The sequence below is a fragment of the Eutrigla gurnardus genome, assembly GCF_963514095.1.
Source record: "Eutrigla gurnardus genome assembly, chromosome: 17".
Taxonomy (NCBI): Eukaryota; Metazoa; Chordata; class Actinopteri; order Perciformes; family Triglidae; genus Eutrigla; species Eutrigla gurnardus.
In genome coordinates this window covers 16,347,178-16,374,288 of record NC_139928.1, presented here as the reverse complement: position 1 = coordinate 16,374,288, position 27,111 = coordinate 16,347,178, and the positions used below count along the sequence as shown (strand labels likewise).

The window sequence follows — 27,111 nt, the reverse complement described above, 5'->3', positions numbered from 1 at the left end:
CACAACAATGGCAATGTGTAAGCTAAAGACAAAAAACCAACATGCTAGCTTAAGACACAACAATGGCAACATGTAAGCTAAAGACAACAATGCAACATGTAAGTTTAAGACACAACAATAGCAACATGTAAGCTAAAGATAATAATGCCAACGTGCTAGCTAAAGACAACAATGCCAACATGCTAGCTAAAAACACAACAATAGCAACATGCTAGCTAAAAACACAACAATAGCAACATGCCAGCTAAATACGAGAAAATGTCAACATGCTAGCTAAACAGCAGGTGGAGGAAAATTCAAATGCTGAATGTGACTTGCTAAAATAGTTTAATATACCACCAACTAGTGCATGAACCTAGTAAAAGTACAGGATGAGTAGTTGCTTAAATTTGCATATTCACAGCTGACAACCTGCATTCGAGGCGTCCACCGTAAAAATAAACTAAAAACTAATTTAACAATATTGTGGAGCTAGAGGTACTAGGTACTATAGTGCTTGGTAAAGAAACAGTTTATCAACTGAATCTTGACATTTTTGCTTCCTGCTTTAACATTCAACTCTGAGGTCAACTCAGGTAATCGGTTTATAGAAAAAGGGCCACAACCCAAACCTCATCACCATCAGACCCATCACCACCGGTGAGAGGTAAATCATTCTTCATACTTCCTGTTGCAGACTCTTCATCCAAAGGTTAATGCTGCCATCAAGTGGTTGGCTTTGTGTTGGAGAAACTCCCCCCAAAACACATCTGCACAGGAATAATATCAAAACACTGAAGTACTGTACATTCTGAATAATGCTTTGGTTCAAAATGACTTCACTCATAAACATGTCAATAACAACAACTTACACAAATGTTTTCATTAAAGTGTATATTTAAAGATGGCTGAACAGAACAACAATGTAAAAATGTAAACTTTGAAGGTGAAGGAGGGATTTTATCAAAGAAAAACAGTGTTAAGGACAGACGGCGCTGAGCTACTAAGAAACGAGTTGACCGAGTAGAGGAAGGAGCCGATCTGCCGCTCATACTTGACACAAAATGAAAACATAAGAGGGCGACGAACTGTACATCACATTAAGGCTTGGTCTGAACTCTCCTCTCTTGACAAATGAGAAATCAGAACGTGATTCGGTTTTAGGCGTTTGCGTGACTGAAGAACAATGTGGCATCGTGTCGATGGTCTCCAGTCTGAAATGGTGACAGTCAAGTTTCAGAGCAGATCAAAAGGACAAAAAAAAAAAAAAGAAGAGCATAGCGATCCAGACAATATTTTAAAAAAGCTTACAGAAAAAAACATGTGATACAAATAAAAGTCACTTTTCTGTGACAAAACAAGTACAGCTGCATGATGTGTTAGTCTTTTGATGCGTCACTTATTTGATAAAAAAAGAAAAGAAACCGTTACCGAAGCGTGCACGTACAGAAACACCTTTAGTGTTTAGAACATCTGGAGAACCCAGACAGACAAAAAAACAGTGCAGTGCCCATAGAAGAAGAGGTCAAAGGTTACGACTCATTAGAGCTGTGTCCCAACTGCATATTAAGATATTAATCCATAAGTTCATTGATAAGAAATGAATCATTCATTATGTTTTAACGCAAAACCTCTATCCATCTAAGATATTAAACTAAAATCTTGGACTTTGGTTTGCAGTACTACTACTGTACACACACTAATATTAGAAAGAATACACAATACATTAAGTCACATACAGCAGGGAGCATGGAGATGCATCACATCTACGCCGACTCGAGTTGAAATGATTAGTCCATACAGAAGCTCAACCAGTTGTAAACATGAAGTAGTTGTAGCAACAACATGGTATCGTCACGATTTAAAACCAATTACTAACTGGGGGTGTGGAGAAAGAAGCAGGCGTTTACCAGATATGGAGGGTCTATTTGTATTTCCATCATGGAAAATGAAGGAAAGTGCATTTGTGGAATCATCTCAAATCATCTATTCTTTTTTTTTTATCTGTGTAAATTAAATATTTTGGACGGTTGTTTGGACAAAACTAATTTTTTTTTTTTTTTTTTTTTAGAAGTTTGAAGAAACTTTTTCCATACAAAACAATTGTGAAGATAAAATGGATAATTGTATGCAGTATGGAATTAGGACACAGCTCTAAAGCAGCATAAAGACGGTCGTTAGTCCTCCATAGTGTCAGACAACGATGGAAGTTTCTACCTCAGTTGTCTTTCCTTGTCTCAGTTTCAGTGCCTGTGTACTAACTAACCCCCCCTTTCACAGTTCACCAGTCTGTTTCCAGACATCTTGAAAATTCCCAGTTTCCAACGCCCCAGTCCGGTCGAAGCACTTCACCCGCTGCATTGATACACGATGAGCTGAACAAAACGCTAACAGACTAGACGGTCACAAGTTACCGAGGCGATGGTGACCAGCGATGAGGCACTAGGCTTTGCACACTAAACTAGAGAGCTCCCTCTGCAGGGTGGGAGGCCTAATTTATTATCACTACTTTTTACACACCATTTGCTTGCTTCCATCTTTAAAACTCGAGCAGCAGAAATGTACAATCTATGCAATTAACGGAAAAAAAACCTGTTTGTGTGTGGTGGGGGGGAAACATCGTAAAAATTCACAATCATTCTTATAACAAAATCTCAAGCCCCCCCTCCCCGAACAAGAATTATTGCATTCACTGAACTATTTGCTGTCGTACAAAAAAAAAAATCAAAACAATCACAAAGAAATGAAAAGAATAACTGACAACTGCATATTTAAAAATCACCACAATAATCCAATATATTATCATCCTTTTAGACTTATTCTTTACATAACATATTTACATATTAGGCCAATTTTTTTTTTCTAAAGAATTTGTTGAAAAAGGAGGTCAGGGAGCCAGGCAGACGACGATGATGATGATAAAAAGGTTAATATTACAGATGGGCTGTGCCTCAACGATAGCGTTCCTCCATACCGCATACTGTCCTCTGTACACGCGTCAGGAACAAGTCCTCCGCTTTCACGCCTGCGTCTCCTCCCCTCAGTGATGAGTCCTCATGTGCCATGGAGCAAGGTCGATGGGTCTTTGGTGCAAATGTTCCTAGTCTTCCCCCCTCCCCCCCCCTTCACCTCCTCACCCCCCCCCCCCCCCCCCGCACTGATAAGCAGTTAATTAAACGTACCACAAAAATGAAATCAACGCCAAACCAAGCAGAGCAGCCCTATGCCTCGCCACATTCAAGTACAAAGTAAATAATAAAACCTAAAAAAAAAAAAAAAATCAGAAAAACAAAAACAGGGGAAAAAAAATAAGCAAGACAAAAACAGTCCTCAGGATAAAACGGACAACAGTTCTGGAGCTAGCCAGATATGATACTTCCTCAACACACGGGGGCGCTCTAATGCGCTTGAGACCAAGTGCCAGATAAACGGCCCCTGTGTTCTTCTTCATTGGTTGTTAAGAGGTTTCCTTGCAGTTGTTTGTTTTCCTAGAAGAGTTCTCCGTCGCCATTATTTTTTTAGCAGTTTCTTGCCTTTTCTCAGGACAAGCTTGTTCTTGATGTGTCCTCGCTTCCTCTTGGCCGTCTGGTTAGAGGGACAAAAAAAAAAAAAACAACATGACAGTGTATTCTTGTGGTGAATTTACCTTTGCTTCAATTGGAGCATAAACTGTGGGTTACTCATAATTGAGAGTTGCTTATAATCATAAACATTCATTAAAGTGTTTATTATAACATAAAAGTTGTTTTTGTCGGAAACAGTCCAGTGATTCTGTCCTCGAGATCAAAATAAAGAAATTAATCAATAATAAATCATGAGGCAGCATCACATTCACCCTAAGCATAAACAAAACGTTATGACTGGCTGAACGTATAAAAGAATGAGACAGGCCGTATCTTTCTACCTTTTTGGAGGTGTACTTCTGCTTGGTCACGACACTGCGAAGCTTGTGGTCCAGCGGCTCCCTGTTGTCCAGGTTCTTGACCTTGTAGATCCTCACCAGCCAGTGCTCAGAGGTGAACGCCTCCTCCAGGTGCTTGAACTTGATATCCTTATTGCCGATCTCGGCGTTGCGTGTTCTGTCGAATCCAGGAGGCGTCCGGAAGTCCAGCTGGGAGATTGATAAGGTTGTCATTAGCTTGCTGTGTCCTGGTTAATATGCTGCATACAGAGGTTTGTTTGGGGAGGTTTTCCTTATCCAAAGCGAAGGTCAAGAAGCACAGATGGTTTCATTGTAATTTTGGCTTTGAGCACAACCAGGCTTAGCTATTTTCCACTCGTTTCCAGCCTTTATGCTAAGCTAAGCTAACCAGCCGCTGGCTGTAGCTTTGAGTGCCATCACACTTGCATCCCAATCCACTGCAGTTTTACAAATTATTCGCCCTACCTCAAAAGATAAAGACAAGGACAAACACAAACATGAAAGGAAAAATTGTTTGAGAGCCCTTTGATTACAGCGCAGCATCTGCCCTTTGACAACTATTACATCACACTTGAAGGAAACCTCTCACAACCTCTTGCTTCTATTGTTCTAATCTAAAAGCCCTCACTGTGTCCTTCTCCCTCGAGTTGCCCTTGTCACCTCTATTCTCAAAGCTACACCCGTCTACCTCCCCTCCCTTCCAGTTTCCCCCTGCCTTTCCGTCCCACACTCTCCCTTTTTGTTCCCGTCTGCAGAACACCTTGGCATGTCGTGTACGCCTTCAGGCTGCTTCAGAGGACACACACTGTGACATATTAAATTATTATTAGTCACAATAGTTTAGTCTCCCCATGCGTTCACTAGCACTGTTCAACCCGTCATTTAAATGTCAAGAAAAAAAGAGATAAACTAGTTGGTTTTGGAGGGATAATCTATTCCACACCCACACCCACACACCCACACCCACACCCACACCCACACACACACACACACACACACACACACACACACACACACACACACACACGCACACGCACACGCACACACGCCTTTAATCTCCACTCATCGCAACAAACTGTATCCTGTACTATCTTCCTATTGTCTTCTTCCTGATGTCCTCTAAGCCTCCGCTTCCCCTTGTCACATCCTGTTTCCGTAAACCTAATCTACCCTCCCCTTACTCTCTCCGTCTTCCCTCCCTTCCTGGGCTCACTCCCCCCCATCCTCCATTTCCTTCTGTGCCTCAGTCTCTCCAGCTTTTCCCCTCCAAACAGCGCTGTGAGCCGCGCACAGCTTTGGCCGTCTGTCTACAGATGGCGGCTGCATTGATGGTCCCATCTTTGCAGAGCTGTTGGCCGGGCCGCGTCTACAGCGGGGATGTAAGCACCTGGCGAGGAGGATCCCCTCTCATCTCTCCCCCGCCACCTGCCAGAAGTAGCCGCTGAATATTTGAAAGATTCCACCAATCCTTCATTCTCCTCCTCCATCCTTCACCCTCCTCTCCCCCGCCACCCTCTCCAAACCTCAGGAGCTCCCCAAGGCATCTCCTTAAATCCTCTCCTGCCTGTCTGGCAGCCAGTTCTGCTTTCAAGATACAGTAGCAGGAAGTTTTACACCTTTGGTGGCGGCAGCTGCTTGTTATTCTCTGGTAAAGCTGCAGAAAATATAGTAGCAGTACTTTTTACTTCTTCGACGATGGCAGCTGCTTGTTATTTTCTGATCTTCGCACAAGCCTGGAACTCATTATTTATACCTACGAAGTGGATCATAATCCCCAGAAAATCTCTTGAAGCTCAAAGTTTCAGGCTATCCCTGACCCCACTTCACCTGGTATAAAATCCATCACAGTCCAGAGTTTCTCTTACTGATGTTACTTGACCTGAAAGAGAACGAGCGTTTGATGAGAAAGTCTCTGCTCACCTGCATTTCACCAAATCGGTAATATGACATCTTGTACATGAGGCAGTTGAGCAGAGTCGGTGAGCCGGCCTTGTCCACTCTGAACTCTCCCTGAGGGGTGAAGTAGTCGCTCTCCTAGAGAAGACAAGGATCAAATTATGGGAGGATGACGCCCAGAAATTAGATTGTGAAGTCACTCAGTAGAATTCACTGACTGGATATGAAGATATGGGTGGATAAAAATAATAAAAACGAGGGGACAATATCACATTAATTGATGAGGCTAAGATTGTCAGATAATGCAAAAATAAATTAATTAACACTTCTTATTTTGAAACTATTGTCCTACACCTGTTCGGCAACGAGGAGGTATAAACATAAGAGGGTTTGGATACTAAATACTAAAAAAAGGGGGTTGGGATTTAGTTTTGCTCCTGTTGCGATTTCTTCCTCTGCAAATCACATCAATCACAAGTTATTTATTCATAACTAATGTCTTCCTCAGCTCAGCTACAGCTGACTCAAGAAAATGGAGAGATGAATTATAAGCACATCTGATCCGATGAAGATCAAAGCAGGATCGACTCGTCAATTGATAACTTGTGACATGGAGTGGTGTGCAGAAAAAATGGAAACATCAAATAAGTCGGCGTCTATTTTAACGAATCAAAATAGGTCGGAGGTGGATCAAGTGCATAAGACTGCATATAAATAGAACCAGGGCGTACGTTTTCCACGATCAAGTGACATGTTGCTTTTCCTGTCGCTGGCACACGGATCCAGTTGGGACATCGTTCAGATTGCATACAGTGTTGCACGAGTGGAAGAGGAAAGTGAAGAGGATGCTCCCTACACGTTCTCCTGGAGAGTAGCTGCAGTGACAGGCAGGTCTCACACTCACCCTGATGTCTTTGGGGTGCTCTCCCTCTGCGATCCTCACCATCCACAGGAACTTGTTTATATCGTCCCCCGAATAGCCGATTACACCCCCGAATATGATCAGCACGTAGTCCACATCCAGCGACCTCATGATTGCGTACGCTGCGCTCTCGTTGGAAGACATCGCTTTCCCCACCTAAAGACAGCAGTGAAGAATGACAGGTCATATTTTAATTGGCGTTTCCCCTGTTTCACAAGACACGAAGCTTCAAAACAGCAGCTACATACAACAAAAAAATGGAATTATTAAACAGACATCCATCTCGTATTATATTTCCTGTGGACAGATGCTGAAGAGAGAACGAGCAGCAGGTAGAAAACAAGAAAGAAGAAAGCTAGGGGGCTTTAACTGACTTAACTAAAAGACAAAAAACATTCCCCTACATTTGGCAGCAGCAAAGAGAAAAAAAAAACATGAATCAAACCCACAGAATCTGACAGCAATTAACTCGACTCCCCCTGAAGTGCAAATTCAATGGGAAAAGTTTAAGCAAACAAGATTATCAGGCTTGTTGGAAGGAGCCGTTTTATACATGTGGCAATTACGTGAAATATTCACTGAAGACTTCGCTAATCATCCAGCGTCGCCTAGAAGAAAGATTTTGTTTCTGTGCATGAGTCGAAACAAGAAGAGAGCGAAGAGAATAAGACGGAGCAGAACGGAGGCTTACCAGTGCTATGTGACTGTTGTTCCACGTGTTATTATCCACTAGTGTGGTCCTGTTGGCCATGCCGGCTATCTGGTAACCGTAGTCCCACCACGACATGACGCGTGCGTGCTCGTCTGTATTCTGCCTCAGCCAGTAGTAGGCCTCCCTGAAGTCATCCAGGATATTACGCGTCCTAACAAGGAAAATAGGGTTGACAGGTAACAGTGTTGACAGGCGTATGGCTGCGGAGGCTATTAATATTTCAGTTAAGACTCAGAAGGGCAACTACGGGCTGAAAATAGACCATCCATGCATAATCAACCGAGGGTTAAAAAACACATCACACTTTGAAACGCTCATGTCATAAATGTACCTCGAGGAGCAAAAGCAGGCATTAAGCCATGCAACCAATTAACTGTAAGTATGCTAATCATATTAAATCTGTGGGTTTAAGTGTGTGTTTGTGCAAGAAAGAGAGCAGAGCGTCATCTATGCTGCTCCCGGTAGCAGAGCTAAAAACATTGTATGAGAAGTGCCGTGGCACCATTAATATATGTATGAGGACTTGCTTTTACTCTCGGCCTTCAATATTTCCTCCCTAATAATTTAAGAATTAACAGCTGAAAAGAACCTCAGGAGAGAATAATATAAGATTTATGTTTGTAAATTCAGAGACGGTCAACGGATGTTTTCTGTGGCCTAGCAACAATAAGTAGAGCAATCATATTACAGCTTGAAGAGGCCTTTGCTGTGTGTGTGTGTGTGTGTGTGTGTGTGTGTGTGTGTGTGTGTGTGTGTGTGTGTGCGTGTAATCCGTACCCGTCGTGGTTATACGAGGCGAGCACCACGCTGGGACTGGAGTAGGCGTTGCTGGTGACCCAGGTGCAGTGGACGGCGAACATCATCAGCAGCATCAACATGAGCATGGTGACGATGGACTTTATGTTGGGACCCAAGCCCTCCTCTGCCTTCTCCTGCTCTGACACATGCTTGCGCACCTTGCCGGCCTGCAGGGGGAGACAAACACTATTATGACGAGCGCCAAAGTCTGGAGCGTTCCAGGGAGATGAATTATTGAGTGGAATAAATTATTGAATGAACTAATTGAGCTAACTATCTTACATCATCGTCAAGTTTGCTGGACTGTTTGAGGCATCACTGAGGATTGTGAGAGGAACCTTGTGATGAGTTAATATACACACCAGCAGCAGAGCAGTGTTAAGGTTATTAAAACCTCCATGGAGGGGGATATTTGCATAATGTGGACATTTTCCTTGCTCTGATTAAAAGCCCCGACACCTACATTGTGGCTATAAGCAAGCAAGGATAGATGTGGGTAACACTGCACCGTATAATTGGAAAAAACTGCAAAAAAAAACTTTTATGGACACTAAATCCACCGAGGGACTGTGAAGTTGTACTTGCTGATATATTTAATAATATTTGTGACAATTTCTTTTAGTCGATGTGTCTGAAAATTGCCTTTGACGTGTGATAGATGCCATTTGTTCTCAGGTCTGTCTTGTATACTTATAACTTCTCCGTGAACATAATAGGTTGATGACATCGAATCAATTGCTTGACAAAAGAAATGAGAAAAGGTTGGATGCCTGTCTTGAATGCACTCCGTCTCGTTTTCAATGATTAAGCCATCTCTCACTGCAATACCTCTGCAGAACCGTCTGCTTTGAAAGCTCCTGCTATTCCTATAATTGGCACATTTTATACAGCAATGTGTATCATAATATGTACCACAAGGTGAGCATATTTTTTCAGTTTTAACAGCAAAGCTTCCAAGTGTAGCCAACATATCCATCACTGCATTTTCCCCCACAAGTGCAGGGCAACAATGAGGCTCATCACCATAAGCAGACATCCAACACTGATGTCCTAATGTTCAGAAACTGGCTTGAATGTTTCATTAGTGCCAAATTGTTACATAAACGAAACTGTTTCAGCAGCACTTCTAAAGGATATTCTGTGGGCAACACATGAAATGACGTGATTACAGGTCAGGTGGACTGGAATAGACAGAGACAGCAGCCAGATCAACATGCAGCTGAATCACTGTTGAATCATAGATTACCCAAACAGACGAGCTCATCAATGAGGGAAATAGTTATCGACTCTTTTCTTGCTTAATGCAAATTTCGTCTCGCTTGACCTTGTCATAAAGATTCCCAGAATTCCTCTTGTCGTCTTCGTCGCTGCTGTCTTCAGCGGGGGGCTTCTCCCTCTTCGTGTCGTCTCCCATGTAATGCTCAAAGACGCTGGAGAAAGCCACCGCGGACAGCATGCATACCACCGGAGTCAGTGTCAGCATTAGACGCACCATCACGCCGGCAAAATAGACTGCACTGATGGCGTACAGGGCCACTGGAATGAAAACAGAAAAAAAAAGGAAGATAAGAAAGACGTGGGGATGGGAGATGTGTGGGGAGAAAGGGAGAACAAAGCAGACAAAGGTCAGACAAGGAGAAACACTGTGTGAATGTAAAGGACAGAGGAGACGGAGCAGGTGTGTGTGTGTGTGTGCCTGCGTGTGTGTGTGTGTGTGTGTGTGTGTGTGTGTGTGTGTGTGTGTGTGTGTGTGTGTGTGTGTGTGTGTGTGTGTGTGTGTGTGTGTGTGTGTGTGTGTGTGTGCCTGCATGCGTGCGTGAACGAGATAAAGACATGAAAAAGAGAAATTGAGCGGCAACGCAGCCCAATCAGTCTGTGCTGGCTTTGCAGAGCTCAAAACCCTAAACGGAGAAAGTGTTGGCTGCTTTCCGTCCTTGAGAAGTGCCGACCCGGCTCAACAGGTGCACGGCTAATCAATAGCTCTAATTGGCTGATTAAGTCTGAGGGAGAAACGGGTTTGCTGAAGGACCGTTTCCAGCACTCAAAGGTTCTCTGCCCTTGATCGTGGCTGTCTCACTCTCGTTAACATAAAAGTTGTGATAGAGTTGGTTTTAAAGTCTCCCTTTATGTTGTGAAAGTGTGCTTCACCCATCCAATCATAAGGTTGGAAGTTATCGACAACTCAGTGTCCATTTCTGTAAGAAAAATCCATTCACAGAGCTTTAAATAAAAGCACAATAGCATAAATCTATAGGGCTGCTACATTAGCTAGGAGGGTCCTGTGTTGAGCAACATTGAGGATATCATTAAAGGAGTGAATGGTGATGGAAATTCAGCAGCATATAAACCTCTGAAACCGGTTTCAAAAACTGTAAAGCTGCAATTAAAATGAATAAAAATGTTCCTACCAAACACTCGTTCATCATTGATGTTCTTGATGCAGAACCAGAGGCCTGCTGGGAACGTGCAGACCAGGATGTGGAGGTCGAAGAAGAAGGAGACCCACGTGGTGGGCTGGTGCTCGGACACCGACGCTATGATGGGGATGTGGATCTTGGCGTAGCTGGAGAACGAGGGAGACAGTCAGGATGTTATTCATGTTGGGAGTATTGAGACAAATTATACAACAGATCTTCCTGATTAACTCCAGAATTATGAGGGTGGAAAAAAACTCTCTCTCCTCCCTGGCACCCTTATGGTAAAATATGAACAAATTTAGCACTCGAGATGACTAATGTTCTTTTTCTGCTGTAAGTTTTTCTGATCTCTGGGTTCTTTATTCATTACGGGCTTTCACACAGCAGTTGCCATACAATATTAAATATTTCCCTCTAAAGTGTTTTGTGATTACAGCTGGGTTAGAGAAAACACACAGCACATTAAGGAATTAGTATCGGCCCCCAGAGGAAAGAAAGGGGCGAAAAAAAAAATATCCCATACCGCTTCAGTCAGCAAAAAACGGATTGGGTGTGCTGAAATATCAAACACGTTGCAGCGCATTTGGGGAACACAGGGCGCCTGGTGTTGTTTGGAAGTAAGACCGTGGTTCAACACAGAGCCTGTGCTGTAGTTTCCCCCTCTGGGATGGTGCAGGGTGGTTTACAGCCGTCTTTAGAAACACACACTCGACTAAACAAGTGTTCCATCGACAGTGAGAGTGTGAAGGTCAGCAGAGCTTACCCGGTGTCCCAGAGCGAGTAGAAACGACCACTCCACGGAGCGATGTAACCTACGGGAAGAAGACAATCAATACCACAAACACGTATCATTTGTATTTTCAGGTTTCCTGCCTAAATCCTGGAAGGCGACTGCTGGGCGGACTGCGGAAAGTTTGTTGATTTATGTTTAGAGGAAGCGACAATAAGGTTGTTACAATATATTAAAACAATTCTGAAAATATTTTCATTAGATTTTTCCTTTGCAATGATCAAATGTGATTATTTCTAAAGCAAACGGAACAGGTTACATTTGGTGTGTAATTTGGAGACTATTTTGAGGCTTTTGGTGAAATTGTGCATCATTTCAAAGTGAGAAACCCGTTTTTCTAAAAAGCTCATCACCCCTCGATTAGAACATTTACCAACTCTCAATAGATTTAAATGAGTAAGTGAGGGCTTATGGTCTACATGGACTGCCGTACGTTAGATTCTCCCCCATGACATCACCTACAGTTGCAGTAGTATATTTAACCATTTTGTTCTTATTTATAGGCTACTGTATGGACTATATACTGTATTTGGTATGTGTTCTAAACGAGGGGTAATGAGCTATTCTGACTATATAGAAAACAGATTTCCGGCTTTGAAATCACACAAGATCTCAAAAGCCCAGATGTCTCAGTTTTCCACCAGCACTTAAACGCAGCATGCATTTGTGGATCTTTGAGGAGGCTGAAGGCCATGAAAATAGTCTCACAACTCCACTCCTCATGAATGTAACCTGATCCGTGCTCATCAGGTCATCCGTGCACTAAAGAATAGCACTAATATTTTTAGACATTTGTGTAAACAGGAAGCTTTTCTCAGGGGAACGCGGTCACTTCTGTGAAATTGAAGTAAAAAACAAAACAAACAAATCTGAATATTTATTCAGGTTGTGATTTGTGCAATTATATAAAACGGTTTTACATGAGCCAGCTATTTGTGTGTAGATATGGAACACACCGTGTACACTCGCAGTACACATTTGTAAATCCTATTTCTTCATTTGTAGATCATGTGATGCATATTTGTGACCATTTGGAGAAAAATTTCACTCCACAAAAAAACACCAAAAAAGGTTGTTCCAATGCTGAAAATGTATTCTATTGATGGTAATTAATTACTGGAATTGACTTGTTTACAAATGAAAGTTAAACCACTTAAGTTGCAAATTAGACGGCACAGGGCATTTTATTCACGCATACAAATGTCTTATTTTGGTTTGGCTTTGATGTGGAATATATTTCAGCTCTGAAACACTGCCTGGGGTGGCTCCCACAACCACACACACACTCTGTATGTGTGCGCACAACACAAACAAATAGTCTGAGTACCCCGTGTTTAAACTTTTGTGACATATTTGCAGCAAAATGCAGCTGTATCTTATCCTCCGATGCACTTTAAAAGAGATTGTGGGCGATGTGTTTGAATATAATGAGGGAATAATCACCAGCATCATCAAAAAAAAACAAGGGTGTTAAATAAGATGCCACAGAGCGCCAAGCAGGCGAGATGAAGATATGAAAAAGCAGTAAAAGTGAGATGTGGGAGATATGACACTGATTTAACCGATCGATACTTGGCTCAGTGTTCAAGAGGAAACCCACCCAGCTACTCTTCTGTGAGATGAAAACTCTGACGGACCAGTGAAGAACATGCACAGTTTCACTGGAAAACTGGCATATAACCAAAATTGGCTGACTGACTCCCTCTGCTCTAGTCAGACAGCTGACACATCACAACGTTTAGCAGACGTCCAGTTAAAGTCAGGATCCTCATGAGACTCGCATCCACACGAGCGGCCAAATTAGTTCCATGGCGAGGCAGGCGACCAATCTAAGGGCGCCAATATTACTGCCCATGTAACGTGCCACCATCTCTTTGCACTGGGCAAAAGGCCTGGCTGTGTTTGTGTAATCTGGACTGACAGAATGTCAGATTGCTGGTTAATGCAAGTAAATAATCTTCTGCCTGAAGTTGTCATGCTTTATTAAGGCGTATTACACACGGCAGAAAAGGTGTGCATACACAGCCAAAGGGGATAAGTGAGCTCTCTTCTTGCACAGTAAACTACAGTAGCCTTCTTGGGAACAGTCTGAGGTAATGAACCATTAGATAAAAGGAAGCAACGCCAGTGTCAGAATAACATCTTTACTAGGCTGTGTTCTTCAGCAGGAGACCAATAAAGGCAATAAATTGCAAGGAGGCAACATTTGAAAAGGTCTGAAACCAGGCAGAGCTGAAAATGATGGAGAAAAACATTAACAAGGACAAAGTTCAACCAGCCGGCTGTGTGCATCAGGGTTCAACCAGGCCAGGCAAAAACAACACTTCATTCCACAAAAGGGCCCTCAGTCGACCACAGAGCACCTCCACCAACACTCAACACTTCTCCCAACTCCAGCATCACTTATCAGTGTTTATATTTCATCATCATTTGCCTTTCAGGTTTAACTTTTTACAAACAAAATGCTGATGACAGCCCACAGGGGAGCCATGGAGGTCCGACCAGCAGGGGATAGTGTGTGAACACACTGTAACTTTTAGCTGAATACTGAAAACAAAATCAAAAAATGGCAGAAATCCCAGATCTGGGCCATCCTCAAAAAAAGTATTGTCAACTGATCCTTGCACAAAAGGCTATTTATTCACCAAATATTGGCAAATTCAGAGGAATGTATTGATACCAAGTGATACTAAATATACAAATCAGATTAAACTATTACCACTGGAGTATAAAGATATAATTAGAAAGTAAAATTATGCCTTCACACTTCACTTGAGTGACCAAATTGTGTGACCATGTTTTTTGTGACCTCATTTTTAAAAACTGGTCCAGTACAGAGAGAGAACGCTGCAGGCAGTCATGGGGGTTTTCATTTTGCATGTTTTGTCCGACTTACAATCTAAAACTCAAGACATTAAATTTATAATGACACAAGCAAAGAAAAGCAGCAAATAGTCTGCATTTATGCTCAACTATTTTGTCAAACCAACCAATCAGTCATTTCAGCTCTACTTGCAAGGATAGAAAATACAGAAAACAAGATGTTTACAGTTATATAAACTGTGAAACCACGTGAGCTGACCTGTGTATGTGAGATAGATCACAGTGAGGAAGACCACGCCAGCAGCAAGAGAGACCCCGAGGAGGAAAAGTGTCTGGAACTCCTGTCTGGTCAGCCTGTCCTTCAGGTACTGCAGGAAGGCATACGCTTGAAGAAGTGCAAACACACCTGGAAATAGAAGCCACAGACAGAAACAAAAGAATGAGCAAACATACAAAAGGAAAATCGCAAATGAATATTTGACGAGGCCCCCAATTCATGTCGCCTCCTGCAGGGTTCAAAGCAGGTTTTACGTGGTAAAGAAGCGCCGTTGTCAGTTTGGCAGGATTCTCGACATTGCAGTTTGTGATAGGCCCTTTGGCTGTTCATGCAAATGTCAAAGGCAAATACTGTGGGACAACATATTTCAAATGCATGAGACAGATTTGTGTGAATAAGCCCTTCTCGCTCCCTCGCCTTGTCCTTCTTTTCGCAGCCCCTTGGATCACACTTCTTCCCCCCCGTTCCTTTCCTCTGTCATTTTCTCAGCACAGGTTTCTCCAGTGCATCCCTGTTTGTCTAAAGAATTAGATATCTAAAACATTAAAAAAGAGACCTGGTTTCCCTCCCTTTCGTCACCGCCTATCCTTTGACAAATCTTGTGTGAAATCGCCTTACTCCTCTGCGAGCACCACCACCGCCCACAGCAGGTTCTCACCCATTTCCAAGGTTAAGCTCCTGCCCGTCTCCTGGAGAGCCGCCACGGTGATAACACGCTTGTCAGTCTACGCGGCCCTGCCTGCCTGCCTGAGGGGCTGACGTCTCAACGGTACCGACAGGTCCACGGCTCTGTCACTCTCTTCCGGTCTCCCGCTGAGCTCCCTGGATGCTACCGCCAGATGTTCTGAGCAGCTGCTACCCCCAGCGATATATAAAAACACACTCGAAGTGGGAAGCCAAAAAAACGAGAGGGAGGCAGAGGCGCTTTTTGGAGGAGAGATTTCTCAAAGCCTCTCATAATGCTGTTTGTGTAGTAGGCACACGGGGAAAAAAGGGACGCCTGCCGCAGCGTTAACAGAACTTTCAAAAAAAAGGTGCTGCTCAGCTTCCTGCAGCCGTCCATGACGGTCCTCTCCCAATCTGGATGTAAATGTACACAAGAACCATGCAAATACCATACGCGCCCATCCGTGATGTCAGGCAGCAGATGGGCCCACTCTTGAGTGGCGAAACTGACGAGGCTTTAATAAACTACCCACAAGCCAAAAACAAAAAGTACTTACAGCACTAAACCCATATGGGCGGCTTGAGAAGTACTTATTTTCATTTTGTAAATATATTCTGGGAAGGTCCTGTGTTCTTCTAAACTCCGATTGTGACTAACTATGTCAGCGCAGGGAGATCCAATTCCCCCTGCAGCCAAACAATCTTCAAGTGTGTGCATCCACGGCTCAGTTAGCGCTTTGGATAACAAGCAAGTGGCTTCTGTAAACTCACACGTTTATTATATGAACAGCAGCACTCAACCTGATCCTTTCCCTTGTGTTGACAGAGTCAGCGCAGGTTGGAGGAAGTTGACGAGAATTCTCTGAAATACAATCGCTGGATTGTATCAATAGCTCCTTGTTTAAATTCCAGGCACTCGGCTAAGTTCCTTTATGTAACTTTACATTTGGAACGCTCTGCAAAGCGTTTGAATAAAATCAATGTCATTGTAATTCAAGGTACATCGTAGCAAAGACAATGTAGCTTTAAACCTGCATTCATTTATTGTGCAGCTGTGGGTTTCAAGGTGTGAACTTAACACTGGCTGAATGAAGTTGATATGGCAAACAGTCTATTTAGACACTGAACTGACGTTAGGCAGCCTTATTAGGTAGTCATATTTCTGGCCACCTCGTGAATAGAAGCCCAACATTCACCCTCAAACTTCTGGAGGAAGTATGCAGGAGGAAATCAGGTCAATGACAGTGAACCAAAACAGCACGTAATTGTGAGAAGCTGTGACATTTTGTGAGAAAGCTGCGACCGAGTTGGAATTAACGCAGCAACGATTTCCAAGAAACTTCACCACAGCCCTCTAAATGACATGCCTGTTCAAACTTTTCTAGAAGGGAACTCGTTCTTCTAAGAACAACGCAGCCTCAGCTACCGTGGAAGTGGCGGGTGAGACTTACCGGCAGCAGCCATGTGCTCGCTTGTCCTGATTGGCTGGAAGCCGACAAAAGGGATCTGCATCGACAGAACGAGACCCACGATGTAGAAAGTGCTGTAAGCTGTAAAGAGAGAAGAAACAACTGGAGATCAGATAAGAAATTAAACAATCCAAATGAAATATTGCACCACTAAAAGCTTCTATTCTGTTTCACTACTCCAGTTTGGGTCTTACTGAGGGAAATCAACCCCAGCCGAGGTATTTAAAGTCCATTGATTTTCACTGTCACACCTCAGAGGGAGTAAATACCAAATACCTAATCTAATGTCATTTACGGGGAAAATGGCTGCCGGCTCGGCGCGGTGTGGCAGGGAGGCCTTAAGTGAGACGACACTACTGAAAACAGCGCAACTCCCACCTTTTTGGGGGGGATTGGCAGGCGCGCCAGCTTAATTAAGATTTCATACTCTTCCTGAAAAGTGTGCCTCGTTTTTGAAGTAGTTGTGACTGCCCTCAGCTATCTCTTTCTCACACATCTGCTATTGACTCAAGACAGAGAGATAAATTGTGAGAGAACATAGACTGCAAGGCATTTTATTAAATCGGGATTTTCTTCCCCCCCCCTCCTTTCTGTATGTTCCTTCGTAGTGACAGAGACACCTAGCTATGAAAAGAGAAGCTGTTGGATGTCAAAAGGAGTGAAGCTCAAGGAATGTAGGACTTGCTTGAACACACTAATGTCTCTGCTGTCAATAAAATACATTTATCCATCTCTCATTTGCAACTAAAAGGTGCAAGAGGTTGAGGCTGCAGACATCCTTGAGGAACAATGAAGGAAAAAGGATGTTTTCCACTTAGTCCATCCTTCGTATCATCAAGTAGAAGTAGAATTTGACTGCTGAAGAGCCGATTGAGATGACGCAGAGTTAGGTCAAGGCCCTCTCACAACGAAGAGGCCTTAAATTAATTACCAATGCTCTCAAAGACCATGCTTTGTGGAGTGCAATATATAATCACGTGTAGAAGATGCTCTTCAGGGTTATCATTTTTCTTGACCATAAATGCCGGCAGCTGTGGGGAAGGTGAGACGGATTGAGCTCAGGTCAACAGATAATGTGCTTCGTGCTGCCCCGTGCTCTTGGAAACTGGGTGTTCAGGAGAATAACAAGCCTATCAGAGTTCTGCCTCTGGTATTTGTAATGTATATATATATATATATATATATATATATATATATATAGGGTGACGACATTGGGAGCAGGCATAGGCATTAGTAGTGGTGGTTTGTTCATTGCATACATTTCACTTCTAATGAAAGAGGATCTGTAAACACGGTCAGTTCCCGTTTCAGCTGCTGTATATGAGGAAGTTTTTAACATCAGGTCACACACCAAAAGTTATTGTGTGTGTGTGTGTGTGTGTGTGTGTGTGTGTGTGTGTGTGTGTGTGCGCGGCTTACCTATGTAGACTCTTCTGCTGTAGCGTTGCATCAGCATCAGCACAAACACATGCAGAGGAATCAGGTTGATGATGAACACGTAACCTCCCCATGCTGACACCTAGAACACACACAGACGAGTCAGTCAGCGTGCGAGGACAGCATCCTTTCTATAAAACAGTCTTCACTTAGAAGGAACTGTCCCATATGATCAATTACTCTTGTTTTTTTTCCGTTTCAAAAGGAGGGAACCCTACTGAGTTGAGACTGTCCTGTTTCCTCCTACAAATCAGCTTTGCAGGAAGGATGTCAGGTTTGCCTCAGTGACAGCACATTACAACACTACCCTGAAGTCCTGTTGAGACCCCAAGGGTTTCCCATATCGTTGCTGTTATGCTTCTTAAAATAAAATAAAAAAAGACATTTAAAAACACGTTACAAAACTGAAAGAAGAGCTGGAGATACATTGTTATCACAGACCAGCGGCAATATGTTGAGGTTGTTTGGGCGGTCAAACCGAAACAGCCCCCCATGCAGAAAGGTTTTTGTATTAATGTATTCATACTTTCTTGCTTTTAAAAGGTCTATATGCAAATGCATTTTTGAGTGCAGATTAAAAAGTCCGCCACAGTCTGATTGATAGTATAATATTAAAACAACTGCCAGGCAGAGATGTTGCCATTTACCAACCATAATCGCATTTTTTATGGAGCCCCTGGCAAAACCTATTAAGTAGAATAAAGACCTGAAAAGGGATAAAAGCTGGGAATGAATAACACATCATTCCACTCTTTGCTGATGATGAAATCTGTTACTTGACACATGACTTCCTAAATTAACCAACAATGTCTGGCTTCTAGTATATAAATTTTGCCTTTGGTTTAAAGGCAGATTATAACAACGCATTGGTACCCAACATAAGAAAGTACGTGTTCAAAAAACATTACAGATTGGGGAAAACAAAGAGGTTTGGTATTGTCAGCCATATCTTAAATAATATCCTTGGGCTTCCCGCAGGCACCTCTTGTCATCAGTATCACTGATGCTCAGTAGATGGGTACCAATTATGTTCGGGGCAATTTTAATCACCCACTGAGGAGCCCTGCTGTCTGGGGCTGCGCACATCCCATGCAGCCTTGTAATGTTACCAGTCAGGATGCTTTTTAGTGCTACTCTGTAAAAGTTAACAAGAACTTGGCACAGGGAGATTCTCCTCTTAAGACTACTTCACCAGTGGAAATGTGAATGTGTATTGAACTGACTTGACTTTTTGGTGCATGTGGATGGAAGACAACAACTCCCACAATGCACAGTCCACTCCCACTGATCTGTCCCCCCTCGGCAGTCCCCCGCTCACACATCGCCGTCTCAAAGTCATCAACAAGAGAAACTTTACCGACACGTAGTTCTAGTAAACACTCGGCCTCTGGATCGCTGTATGTGAGCGTACCGGACAGCCGGCAACTGATGTGGTTGTTCCGGATCGGATCAATAATCAAAAGTACTACCGGGTTTCTAACGATACAAAGCTTAATGCAAATGGGTGAAGTATTCCTTTAAGAAATTCAGACAGTTATGAGCCGATCCCAGTAGCTTAAAACTGTTCGCTTGCTCCACCGATGTCGACAGTGGTGTGGGTCTTTGCCTCCTTTTTTCTAAAAATTTCGCTAGAATGATAGTTTAATCTAGTAAGAAAATATAGAGTAGAGGAAGAGCTCAGACAACTACAAAGAATATCTTATTATGACAGATATTTTATCCCTGACATGCAATGGATTCCAAGTGGTAAAACAGTATTATCCAGGGATGAAAGCTGGAAATGTTAGGAGTCTTCAGGAGCTGAAACCAAACTATACCTTACACAAGGACTACTAAGGGACTTTTATGTCAGTGTAGTAAAGCACAATGTAAATGTAGATACAAAAGTAATAATTACGACTATAATTGAAGTTTAGAAATCAAAGATGCATTATATCAGCACACAATGGAGAAAAGCTGGAATCGGAATAAGAAGTAGCTATGCATATTATAGAAGAAAAAAGGTTGCATATTTGCAGAGAACACTGCTGGAGGAATATAATTAGATTCTTTATTATGCCAGAAAATGATGACCAAATATACTCGACTATTACACAATCCATGTTGAAGGAGATGTGGAGCCAATAAATGAAGGGGATCACAGTTCTGGGCTATGATATACCTGCTTCTATGTACAGTGCTGTACGTTGATAATATGTCAGGAGATATTGTGTGAAGAACAATCCGGTCGATATCTGTTGAAAGCCTTGTTGGCATCTTATGGTAAAGCGGAATGAAATATAGGATATCGAACCATTTACTCATAGGATAAGAGCTCAAGAGGAGCAATGTCGAGGAATGGGAAAGATGGACATTTACCATCAACAACACGATAAGCGAATGAACCACTGAATATGTCACAGGAAGAAATAGATTTGGCTGAGACAGGGAAATCCTGATCTTTTCATTTTTTTTATTTTTTCCCCATTGTTGTGTATGTAATCTTTCTGTAATGGAAAAGCAATACAAAAATGTGTCACAATGGTGAACTTGTGTGCAATTGAAAGCTACTGTAGCTTTGAACTTATCATTAAATCTCCAATATAGACAATATAACTGTAAGCAAAACTGAATGTGCCAAATGTGACTATAACATTAACTCTAAAACAATTTGAATTAAATTAAAATCAAATCAATGAATGCATATAAGTGGCCCCTGCCCAACAGTCACCTCACATGAACAGAACGATTCAAGAAAGGATAATAAAGCCATCATACTGCCTCTGCACTACTAGACATAAGTACAAAGCTATAAAAAGCTGACATATATAGAATACATAAAAAAAATAGACAATCCTACTTTACATGCTAGAAGCACCAATCACTTTAAAAGCCCCACTAAAATGATATCTTAACCATTTTTGAGGTCAGCTAAAAAATCACTGCACTGGAAGTGATGGCTATAAAAACGACTCCACAAAAACATCACTGACAAGTTTTCAATTGCCTACACTTGACTACAGCAAAGGGCAAATGGAAACAGTGAGAGCACTAGACCTACAGAGAGGAGAGCATAGAGAAAGACCGTTGGGAGAAAGAAAGCGAGACGGAGGATGAGCAAAAAGAGTTGTGAAGTTATGTAAACAAAGTGTGAGCTACAATTATCTCCGGGCAGCAGAGGTGGGAAGAAACGAAGGACAAATACTTTCTTAATGTATTTCATTTGAATTTTCAGGTATCTGTACCGTCCTAGTATTTACCTTTACTGACAATGGTTTGGTTTTACTCCCTACATTTTACATTTATTTAAAAAAAACAGCCTAGTCACATTAGTTTTAGTTGGAATTATACAAAAAAAATTGTATTAATATAACGCAAGATTCAGTTAGCCTTGCAAAAAAAAAAAAACAGCCAGTGGAAATGTCCTTCGTAGTGATACTTTTTACTTTCAGTGTATTTCAGAGCCTGTAAAGAAATTGAATCAGAACTTTTACATATACTAGTGTCTTTTTGACACTACTATCCATATTTCTACTTGAGTAAAGAAGGTCTGTACTTTTGACACCTCTGCCTTGCAGTAGTTACAGCCAATTAGCAGCTTATGAACCGTAACCTGAATGACTTTAATTTCAGAATTAAGAGTTGACACAGGGGTGACTGATTGTTTATCTGTTGCTGACTGGCTGGGGAACCAACTAAAAATAAACACTGGAAACACAGTGTGTGCAGTGCTACTGGCTCTGTGGCTGCAAAACTATAAACATCAATTCTAATGAAGAATGCAGAAAGTATGTACAATAATAAAAAGAGTGCATTGAGAAAATGTAAATAAACACCCCCTTTTCTGCATTTGGTCAAAACTGGCTGCAATCTATAGCAGGCACAAAGACATGGCGGACAAGGCTTGCGTTACTAAATCATGAAGGTCTGTGAATCGATAAGCAAGTTTGTGAAATCATAGCTTATGTTAATTCACAAAAACCATGCCAACGGTGCCAGGGTTTTTTTCTGGGTATAACCCAATAAAAACAAATACAAAAAACCTCTTTAATATATTGATCCTTCAGAGTTAAACTCTCTGTCATCTGCATTATTGACCCAGAGTCAAAGTCAACATTGTTTTCAAGGCTTGCTTTTCTCCCTGTGGGTACTTCACTGGGCAAAAGCAAAGCCGGTTTAATGCCACGTCGAAGGGATAGAAGATAGTTCAAGGAAAAAGTCCCATGGTCACCATTTGTCTGTTCAGGGCAACTCAGAATTATTAGCCCCTCTAATAACTGATTTAATTTAAACACTAAATGAAAAGTCAACTACCCTTGTGCTACAGAGCTTGCCATGTGGGTTTAATTAACAGCTCACTTACCAAATTGGTATTAAAGCATGGTTTAGCAAGTCAAAAATGGGCTTTATTTAGAAAAAGGTATTCATGTTTGTTTGCAATGCTCTCCGAGGCTGCACTGAATACTAACATGTTGCGTGGGTATACCGTTTACAATGTTCACCGTCTCAGTTTAGCGTCAAAGCATGCTATTCACAAGGAGATCAGTACATTTGACATGGCATGAAGGTGGACAGCGTCTGTTATTCGGCAAACTCAATGCCACTTGATTGCAGATTTACCTCTCGCATGTTTGGATGCCAGCAGAGCGCACAATCAACCGGGAGGAGAGAGAAAAGAACGTGAAATACTGGCCATCTGGTCGCATTAGAGGGCCATGCAAAGCAAAGCTGTGTGAGCATGTGTGTCTGTGTGTGCAAGCTCTTTTTGAATTTATGGATCTAACAGCCAGCCCTTTGCCCTAGCCACAGGCTAACAGGTGAGGGCAGGATCAGAAAATGTTTGGAGCAAAGTCTTTTAGCCGTTATCGCTCTCTGCATTTCATACCGGGCTTATCTGATGACCGCGGGGCGACTCAGAAGAGGATATAGCGAACCGAGCGTGGAACAGAGAGAAGGGTTTTCACGCATGTGTGCACATTGGTAGGTGCGCACAAGGTTTGCAGCTTGCCCGTGTTCTCTTGTTGGATCCATGAATAGAAATGAACATGTATTTTGTTCCTTTTGTGTGTGCTTATTCACTACCTGCACCTTCAACGCCAGCAGTGACTCTGGTTCATAAGCAGACTTGAACGATCTGAACTCCATTCAGAAAACAAGCATTTTATTTTATTTGCTTCTTGTCTTGCGGACAGATGTAAACCATGACAAGGGCCTTTTTACAAACTCATAGTGATAATGTAGTTACTTCAGCATCATTTGTATTCCTTTACTGCATTTCAATCACAACAAACTTGTTTATTTTGGGTTCAAAATGTGGCTTGCTATTCACAGTGAATGCAGCTCAGTGAAATTCACAGAGCACCTCTGGGTGATGTAACCATTTCAAACTGAAATAAACACAAAAGATGTTGCAGTCAAACTCTATGAGGCTGTACTGAGCTAAAGGCTAACATCTGCATGGTTACACGCTCAGAATGACAATGCTAACATGCCGATATTCAGCAGGAATAACATTTAACATGTTCTCCATCTTAGTTTAGCATGCCAACATTAGCATAAAACACAAAGTTCTGCTGAAGCTGATTGTAATGTCAAAAAAAAACCTGGCGATGGCACCAATTGGAAGATCAAAGGCTCACCAAAGATATTCTATTTATTCTGAGAGGAACATGAATTTCAGTTTTAATGGAAATTGATTCAAAATCCCAAAAGTCCATCTGATGTTGGCGCTAGAGGAAAAGTTAAAATCATACATCTTTTGGGGAACATGAATGTCAGTATGATTGCTCCATAGTTGAGATATTGAGGTGAACACTTTGGTTGGCTGATAGCATTATTAATAGGCTTCATACTCAAATTTTGTACAGACGTTCATGGTCCCCATGAGAAATCCAGGTAATAGTCGTTGGAGATATTATGTGTGGACCAACCGACAATCGACTATCCTTAAGAGCCACATTGCTAGAACGGCTAAAAATTTAAACAAAGTAAAAAATCTTTTAAACAATCGCCTGAAGCGCTTTGTGTTCAGTGCATTTAATCAATACTTGATTAAGCAAAGGAGCTTTTGGTGCGTCCTGATGTTACAGGTTGTTATGCTGGAGGGGACTGTGGAGGGTTTAGAGAGAATAGTAAGCCTGTGCTTTGGGAGAGAGCAGTGCAGTGCATCTGCTTTTGCTCTGTCCTCCCTTTTCCCTGTCACGCCACCCTCGCCCACTCAACCATCACCCCTGGAGGGATGAAAGGAGGATGTTGCATTTCTGTGGCTCATGTCCATCAGCAGTTGGATCTGATCCTCTTCTTAATCTCGTCCTTCTATGTCCTCTCCCTTCGGATAATGCCAATATCCAGGCAGGGATTCTGCCCCTCTTTGTCTTCATATCTGCTTTACGAGTGTCACATTCAATTAAGCCCCACGGGGAAACGCAGCCTTGGCTATATCCTGATTAAAATGACAGTTTGACGCAATAAAAAAGTAAGGGTGGGTCAACGAGTGGCTGCTGTACTTGTGCAGGAACAAAAAGGAGAGCGGGAGTGCGGGCACATGGGGGGTCGGTAGTGGTGATGGAGACATACTAGTCTAGTTTGCTGCCCACTGCTAGAGGACTCATCTGTAACAGTGGGTGGGCTGCAGATACAGTAGAGAGGAACATCACATCACTGAGGAGAGGGGGGGATAGAGGGTGTCAAGGAAAGAAAGTGGTAATAAGCAGAACGAAGCATGGAGACTCAATGTTCCCATTGCTTCTGATGAGGACAGTGTGGAAGTTACACATCACAACTCTCCCCTGTCTCATTATTCTGTTTCTCTCCATCTCTCTGTCCACTCTCTCCTGTTCCCCTCTTATCTCTCAACACCTCTCTCCATCCTTTTGTCTCCATTCTTGTCTGTCTCCTATTCTATTCATCTTTCCATCACTCCCCCTATCTCCTCTATCCTCCCTACGCCCCCTCGGACGCTGTGGCCCAGCGTGATCGATGAAGCTGGATTTCGGTAATCTGTTTCATTTGATATCTGCCTCACTGCCGGCCACAGAGATTTAGTCTGGAATGAGCAAGAAGCTGGAGATTTTCATAGGACGCACACGCACGCACGCAAACAATCTGTCGCCGAGGCAGTGAGCCCGGATCTTCTTTTTTATCTCATCCCTCTCATCAATCCCCTGATGGGCTTGTGCCTGAATTCATAAATAATGCAGACAACACTGGCAAAACGGCTTTGCCTCTCTTTCTCCATGCCTTGCCCATGCTGGCAATAGACAATCGCCTCCCAAACAGAAGCATGGCTAATTATCAAGAACCAGATCTGAGTTTAAAACTAGCTCAAAATAAGTATAAAGTGGGATTTGTTGAGAAACATGCTTTTTAACTCCTAAAGGCAAAGTGTTTTGCACAATTGCAGACCAGAGCTACTGTATAAAAGACAGTTGCAATACATTTCATAGTTGAGTTTTCACACACAAACAAGGCATTTCCTGCAGCAGTGAATGAGACTACAGCGTTTTTGATGTCCAATTCTTCGGCACTGTGATGACAAGAGCGGTTAGTTCCAGCGTGTTTAACTGCAGTCAAGACAATTACCATAAATGTTCTTTGTGCATGCCAAAATACAGAAAATGTTGCTTTAAACTAAGAATGAAACTAAATCCATTGTTGTTTATGATGAATGGCTGTTAGCGACTCATAGCTGAGATAGTGTCTTTTCTTATTCAAACAATGGGACTTGATTAGAACTGGAACCAGAATTGACAAAAACTGTCTGTCTCCAAAGGGTTGTCACACAGACCAAAAACAAAACAAAAAAATAGATGAACTCATCATATATTTACATCGTATAAAAAAAAGTAGTGCCAAAGAATAAAGCAAAGTAAACAAAACAACAACAAAAAAGAAGTTAAATAATGTAAATGTGAAGATGGGAATAAGACGTCATAATTCGCCTCGACTTACAATTCCCATTGAGATTAAAAAGATAGTGATATCTGTGTGTACCCGGTGTTTGTGTGTGAAATATTCTCACCATGTAGAAATAGGAGAGACAACAGCCGATGGTCCAGAAAACAGAGCCCGTCTTCACTGACTTCACCTAGGAGAGAGAAAGAGAGAGATGAATGTTGAACAGTTTGAAGTGTGTTTTTACAAAGGTCATTGAGATACATTTACTTCTTTATTTCTGTTGGCATTGAGGAGAGCATGTTAACTGTATGTTTTATACATCATTAAACCATAATACCTGTTGATTGTATGTATAAATAGGCATAAAGTAAAACATCTTGCCCATATGACAGTGCTAACTATACTACAGGTTTACTCTATTTGTTCACTTAAACCTCATTGAAAGTATTTTTGGAAAGAATCTTATTTCTTAGAGTGTAAATCAAAAATGAAAATTGTTGCAAAGTCCTAAACATTGATATGTTGTGCATCTTTAAAATGCGATTTAATTATCACACTTTAATGATCATAGCAGATGTGGAACAGCCAGCTGTGGTGAGACAGCGGGTGAGAGGAGAGCAGTTCACACTAGACCAACCAAAACATCTTGTAAACAAGCTCTTTTCCCTGCCACAGGCCGATAAAGCTGGCGTGTGTACACATTAACATTAAAAACACTTTGAGATCATTAAAAAGTGCAAGCACCCATAACAGTGCTCTTTTGAGTCATCTAACTCAAGCGGAGTACCAACGCTGGAAGTAGAGGTTGCTAAGATGCTTGATTGCATCAACAATGCCTGAGATTTGCAACGATCGCTGGGCCAACTCGTCCAAATACCCAGACAGACCTCTTGATCAATTCTGCACAGATAAACACACCGAAGCTGCTTCATGCTGTCAATGCACACAGAGATAAAAAAAAATAAACTGCCCTCAAGCTATGCTTTCCCTGTGTTGACGTGCGCCACAGTAAGTAGGTCTGAGATGACCAGATTATCAGGATCTCCTCTGAAGAAGGTGAAACTTTTGTAGTTTAAGGGCCTTGTTGTTGTGTTTGGATCAACAGAGCTAAAGCCCCATTCAGATGAG

At 42.2% G+C, this 27,111-nt stretch overlaps 1 protein-coding gene across 1 annotated transcript in view; it reads right to left on the bottom strand.

Annotated features, from left to right (window-relative positions):
* Positions 1–858: 858 nt before the first annotated feature.
* The window catches only part of LOC311028453 (dolichyl-diphosphooligosaccharide--protein glycosyltransferase subunit STT3B), a 71,423-nt gene continuing 45,170 nt past the window's right edge, over positions 859–27,111 (bottom strand). Inside the window, exons 4-16 of the mRNA XM_084033030.1 lie at positions 26,108–26,173; positions 18,091–18,190; positions 16,654–16,752; positions 14,519–14,665; positions 11,410–11,458; positions 10,638–10,792; positions 9,554–9,765; positions 8,209–8,396; positions 7,411–7,582; positions 6,702–6,875; positions 5,822–5,935; positions 3,884–4,090; positions 859–3,564 (exon numbers count right to left, since the gene is read on the bottom strand). Of these exons, the coding sequence (XP_083889156.1) occupies positions 3,490–3,564; positions 3,884–4,090; positions 5,822–5,935; positions 6,702–6,875; positions 7,411–7,582; positions 8,209–8,396; positions 9,554–9,765; positions 10,638–10,792; positions 11,410–11,458; positions 14,519–14,665; positions 16,654–16,752; positions 18,091–18,190; positions 26,108–26,173 (1,758 nt within the window). The 3' untranslated portion in view covers positions 859–3,489. The remainder of the gene's footprint in view (positions 3,565–3,883; positions 4,091–5,821; positions 5,936–6,701; positions 6,876–7,410; positions 7,583–8,208; positions 8,397–9,553; positions 9,766–10,637; positions 10,793–11,409; positions 11,459–14,518; positions 14,666–16,653; positions 16,753–18,090; positions 18,191–26,107; positions 26,174–27,111) is intronic.